This window comes from Sapajus apella, unplaced genomic scaffold, assembly GCF_009761245.1.
Source record: "Sapajus apella isolate SASKATOON/1434 unplaced genomic scaffold, GSC_monkey_1.0 scaffold51, whole genome shotgun sequence".
In the NCBI taxonomy this organism is placed as follows: Eukaryota; Metazoa; Chordata; class Mammalia; order Primates; family Cebidae; genus Sapajus; species Sapajus apella.
This window is the reverse complement of record NW_022436991.1, coordinates 13960733-13980613: the sequence shown is the minus strand read 5'-3', so window position 1 is coordinate 13980613 and position 19881 is coordinate 13960733. Positions and strand designations below refer to the sequence as shown.

General features: G+C 51.0%; 1 protein-coding gene across 7 annotated transcripts in view; it reads right to left on the bottom strand.

The window, feature by feature from the left end:
* KIAA0556 (KIAA0556 ortholog) overlaps positions 1-19881 on the bottom strand; it is a 227904-nt gene that overhangs the window by 47609 nt on the left and 160414 nt on the right. For all 7 annotated transcript variants that reach the window (XR_004258216.1, XM_032243026.1, XM_032243027.1 and 4 more), the window contains one exon: positions 12149-12286. Coding sequence is in view for 6 of the 7 variants with exons in the window: in XM_032243026.1 (XP_032098917.1) it covers positions 12149-12286 (138 nt within the window). In the remaining variant the exon portion in view is untranslated. The remainder of the gene's footprint in view (positions 1-12148; positions 12287-19881) is intronic.

The window sequence follows — 19881 nt, the reverse complement described above, 5'->3', positions numbered from 1 at the left end:
TCCCCTCTCTCCTCAAGAGCCAGCCTGCTTCCTCCCTCTCTGGTAGACAGGGCTTTAACCACAGGCTCTTTTCTCCCTTGCTGTCTTCTTCCCGGAAGTGCACAGTGAAATGCCTTCCTGCCGACTATCTTAACCTTGACCTTTAGAACCGTGTGTGTGTGTGTGTGTGTGTGTGTGTGTGTGTCCCCTTGTTTCCTTGGTATGAATATTTATTTCCCTCTTTAACTAGAGTTATTTTTATGCCTTTTGTTCATGCTGCCTCAAACCCCCTTTGCAATGGGTTTTGAAAAGGACACTCTGAAACTCTGCGGCTGGTATGTGGTTAATGGGAACACCTTTCCTGGCCCACATTTTGCCCTTATCTTCCTCCTTTACAGTTAGTGAGAATCAACTGTGCTGAAACTGTAATGCATTTTTAATACAACGATATTAATATTTTTTCAATCTAAGTAATTAATAACACAGCAAGGCCACTTTCCTCCCTGGCCCCGGTGTAGAATGGCACGTCTCTTGCAGTAAACACACAACTGCCCAACAAAGATGAATGGTGGCATGGTTTCACTGTGACAACAGCGAAGCGGAGCTGTGGGCTTTAGCATCTTAAGTCACTTTCCCCAGAGACGAGCACCTGCCTTCAGCGCAGCCAATACAACGTGAGAACAAACATCTGGAATGAAGCATTGGCTAGACTCAAATACTGCATGCCAAGGTGGGTCCATTAAGGCAAATGATGCCTTGGCATGGCTGAAACCATGCTCATTTAACTCACCAGGCATTTCAGAATTTCAGAATTATCAGTAATATTTACAAATTGGGAGCTTCCACAAAAGAAGGTGCATTTCTGGCCTCTGCTGACATGGCTGGAGTCAGCCCATACGTGCACCGGCTGGACTTCAGGCCCATCCCCGGGAGCCCACACGGCAGGCATCCCACACCCTGGGAGTTGTGTCATTGGCTGGGAACATTCACTGGCACCTCTGCAGAGAAAAAGCATGGCTGCTTTCTTCCTCGCTGTTTGCCCGGAAGTGCTGGCTCCAGAACAGGAAGGAGCCAGGGGTTTAGTGTTTGTCTTCCTGACTCACTGTTTTTATCCCAACTGTCAGTCTATCGAGGTATGGAGAGCTACTGGGGGTGAGATGCTGTCATCCAGAGAGCTGCCACGCACACTTCAGGACCTGGCTCCAGGGCTGATTCCTCCAGGGAGTCCTTGGCCCTCCCTGTCTCCCTCTCCTTCCTGACTCCAGTTGACTTGAGTCTTCCTCTGGGCTTTCAGGGTTGGGCTTGCAACCTGGCTCTCTGCACCTACTGCTTAGCCAAGTGTCCCCAGACGCCTTCCTTTAAAGAAGTGGTGGGTGATGGGGACACCACCTAGTCCAGCACAGTCACAAGGCGGGCCATCTTAGCTTTCCCCCTGGGATGCCCAGCTTCCATGACATGGCCACCCATCTTCCTGTCCTCCCCAAGAGGCAAGACCTGCAAGGACAGGGGAAAGGGCTATTCCTGTCTGTCCTGAGGGCTTGCTCTGGGGACTAAACTTACAGGGAGTTCTGGTTTCATTGGGGAGTGACCTTCATGGTCTGTTACATGTCCCTTGGGAGGGAGGCCAATGAAAACCATTCTTTGTGATGTGAAATTTAATTTCCTCGAAGGGACAGAAGAAGATGGTAAGACACCGAGACACTGAACAAACACCTACCATATGCCACACTCTGGGAAGACCATGGTGTGCCCCACCCAGCATCACAGACTCAGGATGACAAACAAGGATGGGATCTGATTAGGTCACACATTGGTGGTCCTCTGGCTGGAACCATGCTCATTTAGCTCACTGAGCATTTCAGAATTACAAGTAGTATTTACAAATTGGAACTTCAACATAACATGGTGCATTTCTGGCCTCTCTTGAAAAATGTACGCTATGTTGTAATGCCAGGTTGGCGCTAACATGTTCAATAGTGGCTGCCCTTCTGCAGGGCCTGGCTCTCCAGTGACAACAGTCACTCTATAGAAAGACAGGGCTATGCTGGGCACGGTGGCTCATGCCTATAATCCCAGCACTTTGGGAGGCCGAGGTGGGCAGATCACCTGAGGTCAGGAGTTCGAGACCAGCCTGGCCAACATAGTGAAACCCCATCTCTACAAAAAATACAAAAAAATGTTGCCAGGTGTGGGGGTGCATGCCTGTAGTCCCAGCTACTCAGGAGAGTGAGGCAGGAGAATCACTTGAACCTGCGAGGTGGAGGTGGCAGTGAGCCAAGATTGCGCCACTGCACTCCAGCTGGGCAACAAAGCGAGACTCCATCTCAAAAAAAAAAAAAAAAAAAAAGGCAGGACTGTGAAGTGGGCACCACACTGCCTGGTAGTCATGGGGTCGCCGGCGAGCTGCTCTGCCTTTCTGTGTCTCAGTTTCCCCATCCATAACATGAAGCTGGTAACTGCAGCAACTGTCTCATAAGACCGTGGTGCAGAATAAATGAGCTGATTTATGCAAAGTGCTTTAAATACCGCTTGCCACATATGCAAGAAACAGGAGCTACCCTTATGTCTTGTAGCTAATGTACCACGCCTAAATGTATAGACCCGTCGAGGCTGGCCGCTCTGGCTGGCATGGCTCAGAGACACGGCTCCTGCAGAGCCCAGTGCAACAGTCCCCCTGCTTCTGGCAGAGGCTGGCAGCAGGCACAGGAGGAACCGCATGTATTCTGAAGACAAAACTCTGCTAAGTTTGGGGTGAGGCCCTGGCATGCAATTCTTGCGATTTTATTCAATGCAGCCCATACTGTATGGGGGTTTTGGGGGGCTATCATGGCCTGTGTGGGATGCAAAGGAAGCAAGCCAGGGTCCTCATCTTGAAGAGTTCACAGCCAGCTGTAGGTGAAGGGGTCACATGCTCACATGCTAGTGGCACCGCAGCCGTGGGGGTCTGTGAGCTGAAGGACACATACCTCCAAGTCCAGAGGAAGCAGGGACCACTCAGCTTTAGCCAGTGGGTGAAAGAGAGGGAATATTCCCAGGCCCTCAAAAGCCAATTTCCAAATGCTGTCATCAGACAATCTGTAAGCTGTAAACACGGTGAGGACCAAGTGGAACACATCTACAGGGTGGATTTGGCCAGGGGTGCCTGTTTGTACATCAGAAACTCAGGACCCTAAGGAACACCCTCAGGAAGCAGGGACTTGATGCCAGGAAAGGTGTGGCTGGAGAACCCCAGAAGGGGCCTAAGGCAGGCTTAGGGTGATGGGGAGGCTTGTGGGTGAAGTCAGGCTTAAGCAGAACCTGAATGTTTTGAAAGGCAGGTTTGTAACAAGACGGGTCAGGTATTCCAGGCTCTGGGGATGGCAGGAACTAAGGCAGAGAGGAGAGAAGGGTTTTATGGGGGCCAGCGGGAGGTCAAAGCTGTGTGAGCATGAAGGAGTCAGACAGCCAGATCCTGGGGTCAGGAAGTGGAAGAAGTCACCAATTCAAACACATTCAGGGTCCGGGCAAGTCCCGCAAATGAGACAGGCAATGGGGTGAAAGGACCATTGTGTCGCCGTGACTCAGCTCCACTGAAGCTTCCAGGTGTAAATGTGGCATCTTCTAGTTTCTCAAGAAAAGCAAAAGAACTTCCTGTTTTCATGCAAAACCTCCCAATTTAAAAATGTTGGCCATTAATTCAAAGAATTTGGAAAACATAACGTGATCCAGAGGAAGTCTACCTGTGAGCTGCATCTATCACTGGAGCACAGCCTCTGTGTCCAGACTTCTTCCCAGGATGCTCTGGGAGGCACGTGATGACAGTGGCCATGGCTGCTCCCCTGAGGCATTCGGCAGCTGGGAGGCTTGACGCTCGTCCCCTTCACTGCAGGGTCCCTGGGCCTTCCCTGCCTGGGCATGAGCTTGCAGGGGTGGGCAGGGTGTCAGTGCTGATTCCCAGCACAACGCCTGGGCTTGGGGCAACTGACAAACCTCTGCTGATGAGAGGAGGGGCTCAACCTATGAGCAGTGGAGGGGAGGATGGGGACACACGGCAATGAGGCATTGTGCAGCAACAGGCAGAAGGGGAAGGGCGAGCTGGATTGGGAAGAAGACTGGTTTTGGAAATAGAACTGGTAGGATTTAGAGATGCCTGACAGTGAGGGACAAAGGGAAGTCAGAGGATCAAAGTTGTGAGCCAAGAGCTGGCGTGGACAGAAAATGGAAGTGGGGAAGGAAGCCTGGCGTAGGTGGACAGATGGGGAGGGTTTGGGTGTGCCGAGTGGGAGAAGTGTGCACTTGCAGTAAGAAAGGCCAGGAATAGCGATCCAGTGGTCAGGCCTGCAGCTTTGATCTGTGGTTAAGTGTCAAGTAAGGTTTAAGTTTGGGAGCTGATGAATAAATTCAACAGCATGTGACTCCTATGTTCTCAGAGAAAAAGAAAAAGGTCCTAGGTTGGGTATGATTTTCTATCTTCTCTGGTGATTTTTCCTTCTTTGAGAGGCAGCATTTCAATTTCTCATTGAAGATCCAGCCTTCTCTTAATCTCACCTCATGTGGATAATGTGGGCCTCCCCCAGGGAGCAATGCAGGCCTGACCAATGGGCGCTAGATGGCAGCTTCCATGAGGGCAGTCTCTTTCTGTGGGGACTGATGTAATGAACATGAACCTGACACCACTGGGGGCTCCCATGTGGAACCTGAGGACGAGGCCAGCACAGAGGAGAAGAGAGGTAAGTGATGGATGGAGGCAGATTCCTGATGACATCACGTGAACCCCTGGATGCCACCATACCTAAAGCCAGCCACCCAGCGTCTTCTGTTACAGAAGCCAAAGACTTCTATTTTGTGCTTAACCCGATTTTAATTGGGTTTTATGCCCTTTGCTACCAAGAGAATCCTGGCTGATAAAAATAGCCCTGCTACTGAGAACTCCAATCAGCAGGCTCAGCTACTGAATCAGTCCCGGCCAAGGCTGGCAGGAGGCAGGTGAAAAGCTCTACCCTCCAGGTGGTCTGTGATGTCTCCTGCTGCACCAGTCAGCACCTACACCTGGGTGAACAGCCCTCTCCTGCCCAGGTGTCTGCCTGCTTCCAGCTGCAGCCTGCCCACCTGGTCTGCGCAGCATAGGACATGGGTCTCAGCTTCTCAGCTTCCATGCCGGTTCTGCGTCTACTTTCATTCTTGCTAGGAGCAGACCCTGGCTCAAAATCCCTATGTTCTTGTGGGGCCACTCTCTTTAAAGGCTGAAATTGGCTGGGCCCAGTGGCTCACGCCTGTAAGTCCCAGGACTTTGGGAGGCAGAGGCAGGTGGATCACTGGGGTCAGGAGTTTGAGACCAACTTGGCCAACACTGTAAAACCCATCTCTATTAAACATATGAAAATTAGCTGGGCATGGTGGCTCGTGCCTGTAGTCCCGGCTACTCGGCAAGTCGACGCAGGAGAATTGCTTGAATCCGGGAGGGTGGAGTTTGCGGTGAGCTGAGATTGCGCCACTGCATTCCAGCCTGGCTAACAGTGTGAGACTCTGTCTCTAAATATATAAACAAATAAATCAAGGCTGAATTCTCTGTTCACCTCTCCTTCCCCTGCTGGCTAAGGACCTACTTTAAAGCTGACCCTCTCACGGCTACCTTGCCTATACCTACCTGAGTGAGGACTCTGCCCACAGCCTGTACTCACTGCATCCCACCCAACGGAAAGTGCCCTCTGGTCACTGGCAGTGGCCTAGACCAAGCCTGAGGTCCACAGCTCAGGAAGCCTTCCCATGCAGTGCAGTCAGTCCCCTTTCCACCAGTTGCCCTGCTAAGACACCCGCCACACTTCCCTGGCACCATGGTGCCCAGACCCTGCCATGGGGCAGAGCCGTCAGGCTGCACTGACTCAGGTGACCAAATGAAGGTTACATCTTTGACTTCCAAGTCATTGCCACGTTTGGTCTTGGTTTGTATGAGGATCCAAACAAACCAGTGGAAAAGCAACAATTCTGAGAGAATTAGGCGTGTTCAAACAGGAAGTGGGTGTCAGAGCATGATGATTATGGCCAGGCACGATAGTGGCATCAAGGTTACAGAAAAAAACACCTTTTTTGTTAGAGATGCACACTGAAGAATTTATGAATGAAATAGTGTGATGGCCACAATTTACTTTCAAATGTTAGGGGGATACGTGAAACAACAATAGCAGAATGTTGATGATTACTGAAGCCAGTGATGAATACATGCCTCATTACTGAACTAATCTCTTCACTTTTACATTTAGTTGAAAACTTCTTCCAAGAAAACGACATTGGTGCAAATCCAAATATTGTCACAGGATGAGCTGAGTCCACCCAAAGTACACCCCAAAAGCACTGACGCCCTCATCCAAGCCACCACCATCTTTAGCTAGACAGTTCTTAGCGAGACTAAGCCTTGAGCCTCCTCTCTGGGCTCCCTCTGCCCCTGATCCATTCTCCACATCAAGCAGAGTAGTCTTTTTTCTCAATCAAGACCGGGCGTGGTGGCTCACGCCTGTGATCCCAACACTTAGGGAAGCTGAGGCAGGAGAATGACTGGAGGCCGAGAGTTTGAGACCAGCCTATCTCTACAAAAAATAAAAATGAGCTGTGTGTGGTATGTACACCTGGAGTCCCAGCGACTTGGGAGGCTGAGGTCAGGGAAACGCTTGAGCCCAGGTTGGAGTGAGCTATGATCACACCACTGTACTCCAGCCTGGGCAACAGAGAGAGAATGTCTGGAAAAAAAAAATGTCCTCCACCAGATCACGTCACCCTGCTCACAGGCCTCCAGTGATGACACTAACAGCTGAGCCCTGTATAGAGGGCAGGAGGCCAGGAATGATTCAGAGCTCTTGACACGCATTTACTGGACAATATCCCATGTTTCAGGGAAAGCTGAGCTGTAGAGATGTGAGGTAGCCTGCCCAAGGCCACACAGTCTCAGGTGGGCTGGCTCCAACCACACTATATTCTGCTCATCACTGAATCAAATGCAAACCTGCTGGCCCACAGGATTTGGTCCCCAACTCCCTCTGGGACCTCCCTTGACACTCCTTGTTCCCCATGCTCCAGCCACTTGGTGAAACCACAGTCCTTGAACTCCTGCCTCAGGGCCTTTGCTCCTGCTGTGCCCTGCGGGGAATGCCCTTCCACAGATGCCCCATGGCTACTCCTGGTCATCACTGAGCTCGGGGAAGGCCTCTGGCCACCTGGCTCAAGGCAGCCCAGCCTCCTCCTCCCCATGGCCCTCACTCACCGTCCTGTTTTATTGTCTTCGGAACACTCAGTGTGACCTGAAATGTTGTTTGTTGTGTCCTTGTTTACTGTCCCCTCCCCAACAGAAGGGACAGGCCTTGTCTACCTGTTCACCACTGCACCCTCAGCACTGAGACTCATGTAGTCCCCTATGTAGTCACCAGCCACGTGTGGCTACTTCAAATTCAAATTAATGAATTACGGCGTAAAGCGCAGTCAGTGTCTCAGTGCACTAGCTACTTGCAAAGTCCTCAACGGCCACCTGTGTCTGGTGGTTATGTACCCTACAGGGCAGGTACAGGACGTTTCTATCATCGGGGAAATTTCTACAAGCAGCGGTGGCCTATGCCAGCGGTCCCAGACTTTTGGGCACAGCGACTGGTTTTGTGGAAGACAGTTTTTCCGTGGATGGTGGGAGGGGTGGGGATGGTTTCAGGATGAAACTGTTCCCCCTCAGATCATCAGGCATTAGATTCTCATAAGGAGCATGCAACCTAGATCCTTCCCACGCGCAGGTCCCAACAGGGTTCCCATGCCTATGAGAATCTCACGCTGCTGATCTGACAGGAGGCGGAGTTCAGGCGGCAATGCTCGCACATCTGGTCCTCAACTCCTGCTGTGTGGCCTGGTCCTAACAGACTGGTACCAGCCTGTGGCCTGGGCGCTGGGGACCCCTGGCCTAGGCCACATGACGTGTCACAGAAATATGCCCCTGGGGAAATGCACTGCAGCATTCATTTATTCAAAAACAACGTAATGAGTGCCTTTCTGAATATAATCTATACCTGGGTGCCCATCCTGCCTGGATGCTCGCTGCTGTCTTACTCCCTGGTGTGACCAGGCTGTAGGCGGCACGTGCAGGGTGACGCTGTGGGTGATGATGGGGACTGTGCGCCTAGTTGTCCTGTCACATATAACTAATATGACTGTTATAAAGGCAAACAGCTGGGCCATGGGGAGCTGCTGGAAGCCACTTTCTGGGTGAGTTATCACCTACCAGAGAAGGGAGGCTATCGGTTTCTTTCTCCCGGCAGATGCCACTCTGCAGGAGAAGCAGTGCCGTGAAAAACCAGAGAAAGACAAGCGGACCTCAAATCCCCCTCCCCGGCTTTGTCTCTTACAACCTGCTAGCTGGGCAAGTCGCTTCATCTGGGGAACACCCGAAGATGCGACACACATATTATCACATCCTCCTGAGGCCACGGCAGACGTCGCCGATCAATCATCGCACCCTTTCCTCCATGAACCAGAAAGAAGGTTCCAGATCTTCCTCAGGACAGCACTCCAGCAAGCTGTTTCCCGGCAGAGTTGGCAAAGAGACACTGTCTATTTGCTATGTGGGATCTCACTGTCCTAAGTTCTGGCATCTTCATCTGTGTGATGGGAAACACCAGCACCTGCCTCATAGGATCACTGGGGGTTAATTGAGATGATTCATTTGTTCGGTTATTTGTTCATGCATCACATATTTACTGAGTGCCCACGGGGTGCCTCATGCGTGCCTGATACCCGAGGCGTTCAGTAAATGACAGCTGTCACAAGTAGAGACGTCTGTGAGCTGCCTTCTGCGCACTGCCGTGGTGGCGGTGAGCCTCCACGTCCTCACTTTGCCTCTCCCATCCCTCTCCTCTGGGCCAGCTGACACTTACAGTATCAACTAGAGAGGGAAACAGAGCCCCTACATGCTAGCATAGGATTTTATAGGCCACACATTTCCCAATAAAAGAGGCTCCCTTTTTCTAGCCCCTTCTTTTCTTCCACTCTAAATAAGCCTGGGTTGGATTAGCTTCCCGAATTTCACTTTTCTTCTTCAGATTCCCATACACAAAACACTGTATTAACAAGCCATGTCTACCAGGCCAAGTTATATTTCCTATAAACTCTCATTTTATCTCCTCTAAAACACACAGTAATAGCATCCCCTGGAGAATATGAAATCAAACCAACCTGCAGCTGCATGTGTTTGCGCTTTCCTGCTCCTGGTAAATTCTGGCAACAGATGGGTGTGTGTTACATAAGCCATGCTCTGGCAGGAACCGCAGTCCTCCACACTCCACCCTGGGTGTGGAAAGACCTCGGCTCTCGAATCCCCACAGCCAACAGCCAGCTCCCCAAGCACCCGCGACGACACCCCATGCTCCTGCGGGATTCTTAATACCCTGTGCCTTTCTAAACAATTCTACAAGCACAAGGAAGGCTGAGCAAAGGTTAAAGAAGAAAAGCAGGCCCTGGGCAAAAGGGATGAAGCTTATCTTTGTTGTAATCCTGCACATAAAATCTGCTTTCCCTGCCCTGAGATATATATACCTCGACAGGGCTGAGCTGCAGGGCACAGGCACGGGCGACCACCACTGTTCCACTGCCCATTCCAGAACACGGTGCCGACGGCCACCTGCCAGGAAGTACTGGGTGGGACTAGGAATGAGTGAACCTGGCCCCAGATGCTCACAGTGTGCTGTGGCTATGTGGGCTGGGGCTGTATTCCAGGGTCTAAGGGGTCAGCTTCTGTGCCCTCAAAAGGCCAGGGCTGGCAAGTGGAGAAGGGGAGGCCAACATGCCCAGAGAAATTTCCTCACTGATCCCAGTGGCTTGGACTTCTTTTTCGCAAATTTAAACTTCAGATGTTTAGAAAAAAAAAACTCAAAATCAGAAATCAGAGAAAGCTCTGGGCAGCACTGTGCATACACACAGCCGGCCAGGGCTGCCCGGCCTGTTGGTTTTCAGATTCCAGGTGCCTTGCAATTGACAGGCGCTTGGGATATGATCACTAGGTGGATGGACGGCTGGTAGGTGGCAGAACTAGTGGGAAGAAGCTCAGGAAGGGAGGACAGGAAGGAGGGAGGGAAGGAGAGGGAGGACTGCCTCTACAGGACTAGGCTCCCAGCTCTGCCTCCAACCAGCCGTGGTGTCCTACAAGCCACCTAGCCTCACCTATCCTCCCATCCAGATATCAACAAGGATAATACAACTGCTTACGGATTATTGGGAAAAGGCGCTCATTCATTCATTCACCAACCATGTATTTCTCCTTTCACTAGAGCAGGGGTGGTGATGACTCAGGTCCTACTCTCAAGGGGTCCATGGTGCCCTGGGAAAGCAGCCATAAATTCCGGACAGGAGATGGTGGAACACATTCATGAGGTCCCAGAGATGTGCAAGGGGCAGGGGGCAAGGGGCAGGGGGCAGGGTTGGCTTCCTGGAGAAAGTGATGTCTGGGTTTCCAGGAATATGAGGCAGAGACGGGCATTCTGAGTTGAGTGAGATAGGGATGTGGAGGCAGGGATGAAGCTATCACTATCATGGTGAGGGGTGGAAATCCAGGGCAGCCTGCATTTTGGAGGGCACTGTGCAAAGGCCAGATATTGACAGGAGGGAGCCAGGGCCAGGCATGAGGGGATTAGGAGGCTCTGATGTCACACTCAGGGGGTTGACCTTGATGCTCTGGGCCAAGGAGACGCTCTGAGGGTTTGAAGCAGCAGAGACATGTGATTGGATCTCCCTGGTGGCTGCTGGAGACAGACTGGAGGGCTGGGCGCACTGCAAGTGACAGCGATTAAGAGGGTGTGTTCCTTCACGCCTCCATGACTGTGAACAAGCCGGGCCTCCACCCAGGACGCACTGTCTCCTTTCCTGCCTCGGCTGACTGCTGCTGTCTCTTGCCATTGCAGCTCAGGTGTGTGTTCCTTCAAGAACCTTCCCTGATCTCTCCCAGCCTGAAGTGGGATCCTTTCTCCACACTCCACGCAGTCTGGGGCAGGCTAGTTCCAGCCCAAAGACGAGTTTTGTTTGAATTGTGTGGTGGTTTAAAAAGAACCTAAATTAGCTACTGACATTTACAAATAAGGAAGGCTCATATCAAAACTCAGATATCCAGCTCACCGGGCATGTTGGGAAGAGCTAGCAGAACTGGCTGGTATTCTACAAAGCAACCCTAGAGTGGCTTCTCTTTCCCTAGGGCACAGGTTTGCCAGTCTACCGTAGTCTCCACCACGCCCTAATGTCCCTAGCAAGACTGAAGGTGAGGCTCCGTTCCTATTTATAATCTCACTTGAACTACTGCTTCCCTTACAGATTTGGAAGTACAACTCTTTCCGCCTATGCCGACCATAAGAGGGCAGATAGGCCAAGTGAGTTCCTGTCCTTCCTCAATATTTAGTTCTCTGATGGAACTATGAGTGCATGAAAAACAGCCCAGAGAAGGAAGGACAGGGTGTGGGCGCAGGCAGACAGTGTGAGGTTAAAAAGGGGGGCATGGATCCTGTAATTGGAGGGGGTGGGTCCAAAGGTAGCAAGTTTCTCAATTGATCACAGTCAGTTACAGATCTAACTCCTTTTTCTATTCTATCGCCCCTTCTCATTACTGTACTTGACTAGTCTTTAAAAAAATAAACAATAGAACCAGAGGGGTACAACAGCCAGAGGTTAAGAGAAACAGAAAGACTGGCGCACCTGGGAGCTGACTAGACCACAGAATCCCAGGCCCTGCCCCACACCTGCTGAATTAGAACCTGCCTTTTAGCAAGATCCTGCAGATGAGTCATTGCAAATTAACATTTGAAAAGCGACGGCTAAGAGAACAAGCCTGGAGTCCAGTGCAGGGGTTCACGCTCTCACTCTCACACTGACTGGCTGTGTGACTTGGGGCAAGTTACATAACCTCTCTGTGTCTGTTTCCTTATCTGTCAAACTGAGTCTCGGCTTGTATTTTTCCAGTTCCCCCAAGGGGGGCCCTGATACCACCTCCCGACCCCAGAGCCCGAAGCTCTGTGGGGACTGTGAGAATGCAGTGTGAACCTCCAGCAGACTACTGCTGCGCACACAGGGTAGCAGGGCCTCCGTGTATCCATTTTGTAACTTCAGGAACCAGGCTATTGACGAACTGCCAAGCGCTTCCATCAACCCAGTGCCCAGTGGGGAACCAGCGCCTGTTACTTACGCCATCAGCCGTCCAGTAATTCCGAACCTTGATCTTGGCCAGACCGAAGTCCCCCAGCTGCCTTGTATTTCGAATAACAAAAAACAGCTGGAGTGGTGAGTGGAAGGGGCAGGTCCACAGGGAGGAGTCTTTCTTGCCCTAGAAGGCCAGCAAGAGAGGGAAGTCATTAGGCACATTTCTGCCTCCCCCCTAAAGTAAAATGGCAGTGGCTCTTTGGCTCACAGAAGCCAGGAGAGGCCTGGTAAGGTCTCAGGGCAGGCAGCTAGGCCACCCCGTTGCCATCACCCAGGCCAGGGACTCAGATCACCCCGTCTGGACAGCACGTCACAGCAGACTGCTGACCCCGTCCCCCGTCCGCCCTCCTGCCCCCGCACAAAGCTGCCACAAGGACCCCTCTGATATGCCAACCAGATGGAATTTAAAATGCAGCGGGCTTTATTTTAATCAACTTAATCGGCTTTGAGGAGAGCTGGGGGAGGGGAAAGACACTAGATAGAAAGACGGGAAGCTATTTGATTAACCTGGCAAACAGAGCCTTTGATTTTCTTTTGTAAAACCTTGCCGAATTTTTAAAATTTTAAAATAGAAAAGAAAGCAAGCCACTGGCTCGGGCATTGGTTGGGCCAGGGCCAGGGAACCGAGCTCTGGGATTTATTCTGTTCCTTTCAGGGTTTCCAAGCTTGGGGGCCTCGGTTTGCCGTCTCTGCCCGACGGAGGCCCCAGGGGCAGGAGAACAGGGACGCCTTGCTGTCATTCTCATTCACACTGACAAAACTGCATGTCATGAATGCTTTGGGTGCAGATGGAAGAGCCACACCAGGGCACTTTGCTCAGCCCCAGCTGCCTCCACAGGCTTTCGGCAATACCTATTCATTCTCTGTCGGAACAAAACTCACAGCTGCTCCCAAACGTGTCCACGCTGGCTCAACCTGGTGCCTTGGCACAAACTGGGCCTTTGCTTGCTTGCAATCCTCTCCCTAACCTTCTCATCCTGGGGAGTTCAGCTAAATCCAGGTGCCCATGGCTCCTTGCAGTCCCCAAGCGTGGTACCTACCTCGGTGTCCCACGATCATCTCTTTTCATGTCCATGTCATGCCCCCATTCAGCCGTGCGCTCAAGGGAAGGGGTCATGTCTAGTTCATTCCAGAACCCTTAGCATACAGCCCAGTTAGCACATGGCAGATGCAAAAAAAAACAAAAACAAAAAAACCCAAAACCCTTCGTGTAATAAATAAGTGAATGCATACATGGAATATGCCTCCTAATATCTGCCCTTTCATTAAAGCATTAAGAAGAGACTATAGGCCTGGGTGTGGTGGCTCTAGTCTGTAATCCCAGAACTCTGGGAGGCCAAGTGGGTGGATCACCTGAGGTCAGGAGTTCGAGACCAGCCTGGCCAACATGTCGAAACCCTGTCTCTACTAAAAATATGAAAATTAGCCAGGTATGGTGGTGCACGCCTATAATCCCAACTACTCGGGAGGCTGAGACAGGAGAATCACTTGAACCCGAGAGGTGGAGGTTGCAGTGAACTGAGATTGTGCCACTGAACTCCAGCCTGGTGACAGAGCAAGACTCCGTCTCAAAAAAAAATAAAGAGAAGAGACTAAGCTGGATCTGGCTTGCAGAAGTATTTGTTTAGTTAATGCAATGTGAAAAAAAAAAAAAAAAAAGCAAAGACAAATTGATTGTCAACATTTAAAAAGGGGGTGATTCAGAGAGATACAGTGGCTCATGCCATTAATCCCAGTGATTTGGGAGGCTGAAGCAGGAGGATCACTTGAGGCCAGGAGTTAGGGACCAGCCTAAGCAATACAGAGAGACCTTGAATCTACAAAAATTTTTTAAAAATTAGCAGGGTGTGGTAGCGTTTGCCTGTAGTCCTGGCTACTCTCGGGAGTCTGAGGTGGGAGGATCGCTTGAACCCAGGAGTTTGGAACCACTGCACTGTAGCCTGGGCCACATAGTGAGATCCTGTCTCTAAGAAAAAAACATGGGGGCCAGGTGCAGCGACTCATGCCTGTAATCCCAGCACTTTGGAGGTCAAGGTGAGCAGATCATCTGAGGGCAAGAGTTCGAGACCAGCCTGGTCAATGTGGTAAAACCCCGTCTCTACTAAAAGAAAAAAAAAATACAAAACGTAGCTGAATGTGGTGGCACATGCCTGTAATTCCAGCTACTCGGCAGGCTGAGGCAGGAGGATTGCATGAACCTGGAAGGTAGAGGTTGCAGTGAGCCAACATCGCACCACTGCACTCCAGCCTGGATGATGGAGTAAGACTCTGTCTCAAAAAAAAGGTGAGGGGGGAGATTTCTCCCAACAGCCATGTTTCTGACCCCTCTGCAGACTCAGAAGAAATGGCAGCTCAGGGGCCCTAATGGCTGTTGCCTGGAGCCAAGTGTGCCACCCTGAAACTTACTGTTCCCCAGGGCTCCCAGGTCCCACCACTCCCTACTGCTTCAAATCCACCTCAATTCCCTCTCAAGCCTCTGCCTGACCCCTGCAGGCGCTGAGTCTGCGGTCCAGCAGCAACAGCAAGTCCCATCTGCCAATAGGCAACCTCTGCGGGCCTGACACTGGCTAAGTTGCCCCTTTTTATCTCAAAGGGGCATCACCCCGCATTTGAGAACATCTCAACAGTCACCAGGAACGTGCCTGCTACTTGACAGAGCCAGGGAGGGAGGATTGGCTGATCTGGGGTTTTATAGGCCCCCAGGAGATGGGAGGCCCAGGCGCCAGCTGCGGTGGAGGACAAAGGGGGCTTGTTTCCGTGACAATGGTGCCTTTCAGGAGGGAGGAGGCAGCTTTTGTTAAGAAGGAACGATGAGTTCAAGGGGTTCTGAGTTATTCTGGCAAGTTTCTCCAGCTCGACAAGAACTTGTAGTGCTCTGGGCAGCTGTGAGGGGTCAGGAAACCACATCCCCAAATCCAGTGGGGGAGTCACATTCCTTTGCTGAGTGGGGGCCTCAAATGGGGCACTGTGGCTGCCTGACAAAGGAAGAGACTGATGGCTGACCCTTAGATGTGGGCGAGGGGGACTGTAATTGATTTCCCTTCACATGTCTGTCAGCGGGAGGAATAACAGGAGGGAGGAGTGGGAATTGTGGTGTTCAGAGTCAAAGAACATTAACCTGCGGATAACTCTGGGTCTCATTAGCTACCCAGCCTTCTGATGTTTCCTCTCCACACACAGGATCTCGGAGAGAAAGGCTGATGGGAAGCTGCCCAGAGCTGAGCTATTACATGCTGGGCAAACCCCTTGGTGCCAGGGCAGGAGGCAGAGCATCTGCAGCTCCTCCCTCCCCATCCCGGGGGTAAGGAAGACAGCAGAATGGGAACTTGGGCGCCTTCAAGCTGCTGTTACCGCCCTTGGTTCTGTGGAAACCCCAGGAGGCAGACATTGCTGTAACGCATGTGCTACCAACAAAAACAGGCCAAAGCTCAGGGAGGGGAGGGATCGCCTAAGGTTGCTCAGTGCCCACGTGGTGGAGTGAGGATCCAAACCTCCATTTTTCATGCCTTAATTCATTCGGTCTTGGGCTTCCCCCAGAAGCAGACCCTGAGGCAAGGATCAACGGGTAAGTAGTTTATTTAGACAGAGCAGAAAATATCAGCAGGAGGGTGGGGAAGTGAGACAAGGCAGGGAAGGTGGGCAACTGGAGCTGAATCCCTCTGGGGAATCTGGGAGCCAGGGTGGAACAGGCCTCAGAGTGACTGCACCCAGGGGGCCAGGGAGCTGGGGTATTTATACCCCTGGGGTATACCCCTGGGGTATAAATACCCCAGCTCCCACCAATGTTGATTGAGTGCTGCTCCTGGCAGTGGGGAGTGGGGGTGCTCAATTTCTCTCTGCATGGGAGGCAAAGTGGGCCCTGGAGGCCACAAAAAGAATCCTCCAAGAAAGAAATCTCAATGCTGCCATTCAGAAAAGCAGTCAGTGTTTCCTGAGGTGCTAGGGCAAGGGATGGGAGCAGCACTGACACATCTACTCCATAACTTGCCCAACAAACACTGTGCAGGGTCCCTCCTGGGGTGCCGACACTGAGCAGGGGAACCTGACCCGCCAGGCCCTAGCAGCTCTGTGCTATGAGGGAAGGCAAACAGGTAATGTTTCCAAGAAATAAAATCAAGCAGGGACACATTCCAGGAAAAAAATAAGAGAGAATTATTCATGGCTCATGGAACAGCTACTTTCAAATGGATGGTTAGAGAAGGCTTCTCTGAGGAGGTAACTCCTAAACCAAAGGTGCCTTTTTAACTCCGGCGTGAACATCACACTGAATAGCAACCCGCCGGGAGATACTGCACTGCCCTCAGAAGCAGCTCCAATTTAATAAACCACTGCATTGAAAAGGAACAAACCATTGACACTCACAACAATCTGGAAGGATGTCAAGGGCATTACGCCGAGTAAAAAAAGCGAGTCTCAGAAAGGCTACCAACTTTGGCGGTGACATAAATGCTAAATAAATGGTATGACTGCATTTACATAGCATTCTTGAAACCGCAAAAGTATGTAGAGGAACAGCTCGGTGGTTTCTCTTGTCAGGACTGGGCATGGGGACGTGTGGCTGTGCAGGAGGAGCCCAAGGGAGCTCCTTGGTGTGATGGAACTGGTCTGTATCTCACTGTCTGTGTCTTTAGAAAGAAATCTACATACGTGATAAAACTGCATAGAACTATACACACGTACATACAAGTATGCTATCCCAACGTAAAGGTCTGGTTTTGATAATGTACTACAGTTACAGAAAATTTACCACTGGGGAAAGCTGGGGAATGGTGTATGACATTTCTCTGTCCTTTTTTTCTTTTTTAATTGAGATACAATTCATATAGCATAAAATTTGCCATTTTAAAGCATTCAGTTCCGTGGTGCTTTTGTATATTCACAAGGTTGTGCAAACATTACCACTATTTCCTTCCAATACATTTTTACCACCACCCCCAAAAGATACCCACTTTATGAGCAGTCTCTCCTCATGCCTGCCTCCTCCCGGCCTCTGGCAATGACTAACCTAGTTTTTGTCTTCAGATGTGCCTATTCTGGACATTACATATACATGGAGTTATATACTATACAGCCTTCTGTGTCTGGCTTCTTTCACTTGGCATAATGTTTTCAAGGTTCATCCAGGTCGTATCGTGTAGCAATACTTCGTCCCTTTTTAGAGCTGAATAATATTCCATGTTGTAGAAATACTATATTTTCTTTATTCATCCGTTGATGTACATCTGGCTGTTTCTACCACTTTTGGCTATTACGAACAATGCTGCTGTGAACATGCAGGCACAAGTTTTTTTTTAATGAACATATGTTTTTAGTTAGCTATGACTGCATCCCCGTTCGCCAGCCTGGGTAACAGAGCAAGACCCTGTCTCTAAAAAACTAATAATAATATCAAAGTCTGAGATGGCCAGGAGAGAGCCAAGAGGTGTCAGGCAGGAAGCTGCCATTCATGTCAGGAACTCAGAGGAGCAGGCAGGGCTAGGTGTACAAATCCGGAGTCGTTTGAGGCCTTGGGCTGAGATGCCACCAGTGAGAGAGGTGGTGCGGGCACAGACGGGAGGAATTTCCGCAGAGGCTGGGGCACTCTCACATCTGAATACCCCAATTCACCTCCACTGAAGCATTTTCTCTTTCAAACCCAGCTTCCGCTTCCAGATACCTCAGCTGTCAGGCGGGCCCCATCAGCTATGCTGCATGGCAGATGCCTCTTCCTCACGTCCTCTTACTCTTGTTTTTCCTCATTGATAAAAGGGGGAGAGTCATCCCAAGGTTCCTGTGAGGGTTAAATGAGGCCATGCGCCAGGCTGTGGCTGGCACGCGCCGGTGTCATTGGATGGTTCTGAGAGGCACTGTGTTCCTGTAGCCCCGGGCCTGGGACCCAGGATGAGGGATGCCCCGAATCAGGGAAGTATGGGGAATCCAGCCTTCCTGCAGATGAGCCCAGAGCCCCAGCAGCCCAGGGGGACACAGCTGCCTCATGTCCCAATCACAGGGCCAAAAAATAAAAACCTCAAATCCACCAAAACCATGGGCCATCACATGGCAAAGCGTCCCAGCCTCTGCTGCACAGAAGGAAGGGACAGCAATCATCAGAATTGGTCCCCATCAAATCCAATGATGCTTTTTATCGCCCCTGGTGTGCTCTGTTCTGGAGAGCACGCTTCCAAAACGCCACTGCTTCTGCAAGAGGGGGGCAGGGGAGAGGTGGTGAGGGTGGACCAAGCCCCAGCAGCAAGCATGGGAGCCTACAGACTTGAATCTGGAGGCAGAACAGGGCCAGGCCAGGCCACAGCACCCAGGCAGCCATTACCCACAGCCAAGGGACCGTCTTTTGAGGGCTGAGGTCACAGAGCGCTGATCTAGAAGGGGACTCAGACCTCCCCAGGCCAGCCCTGGGGACGGTTGCTGCTTCTTGACTACCTATCAACCAGCCTGCCTTTCTTTTTGTGGCGATCTTGAATTTCTTTATTTTTATTTGTGACATATATGACACATTTCCCAAGCAATCGTGAACTCCTTCAGGGAGAATCCCTTCCTGCCCTGCTGGGGCATGTTGGTGGAAGTGGCATCAAGGTGCCCTGCCTTAGTTGGGCTGGTCCATCAGCCTTCCTCTCCTGAGACTGTTTCCAGTAGAGAGTCGCGAGGACAAATCAAGCGGCCTACGAACGCTGCCACGGCATCTCCATAAATGGCTGCTGCATGAACGAAGTGAATGAAGCTTTATGCTTTTCTCCATCTTCCCTTCTCATTTGTTTTCTTTTTTTTGAGACAGAGTGCAATGGCACGATCTTGGCTCACCGCAACCTCCGCCTCCTGGGTTCAGGCAATTCTCCTGCCTCAGCCTCCTGAGTAGCTGGGATTACAGGCACGCACCACCATGCCCAGCTAATGTTTTGTAGTTTTAGTAGAGACGGGGTTTCACCATGTTGACCAGGATGGTCTCGATCTCCTGACCTCGTGATCCACCCGCCTCGGCCTCCCACAGTGCTGGGATTACAGGCGTGAACCACCGTGCCCGGCTTCCCTTCTCATTTGTTCCCTTTCCCGAACGCAGCCCACAGCCTTGAGTCAGGACCCAGTTGAGGACGTAAGTCAGTCATGGTTTTGGGTGTCATGGAAGTGACCACTCACACGAAGGCCAAATCAGTCAACTCTAAGTAGGATGGCATGATCTCCCCAGAACCTCAAGTCCAAGAGGAGAATCTTTCCAGAAGAACCTCACATCCTCCTGTTCATTACCCACCCCCAAAAGAAGACCACACCCTTGGCGGCCAGCATTCCAGGATGCTCCCTGAAACGCCTGTTCCCACAAGGCCTGTCCTCTCCTGGCCTACATGACAGTGAGTACACTAGCTACTCGAAAGACCTAAAACATATTTACTGTTTAAAAATGTGCTAACTGAGCTAGACTCTGCTTCTGCAGCTGGAAATCTAAGAATCCTAACAGATGATTGACCCAATCTCCCATTTTTTAGCAGGCAGAAAAATCCACTCTCAGAGAAGGCAGGTAAGTTGTCCCAGGCCAGAGTCAAGACCAGAATCTGGGTCTCTAGAATCGGAAATTTCAAAGACTGCTTTTCCTGTTTCCTCTTCTTTAAAATGGGAATAACACTAACTACCTCTCAGTGGTATTAATACCATTAATAATAACAACAATAACGGCAAAGACTGCGCATGGTGGCTCATGCCCATAATCCCAGCACTTTGGGAGGCCAAGGTGGG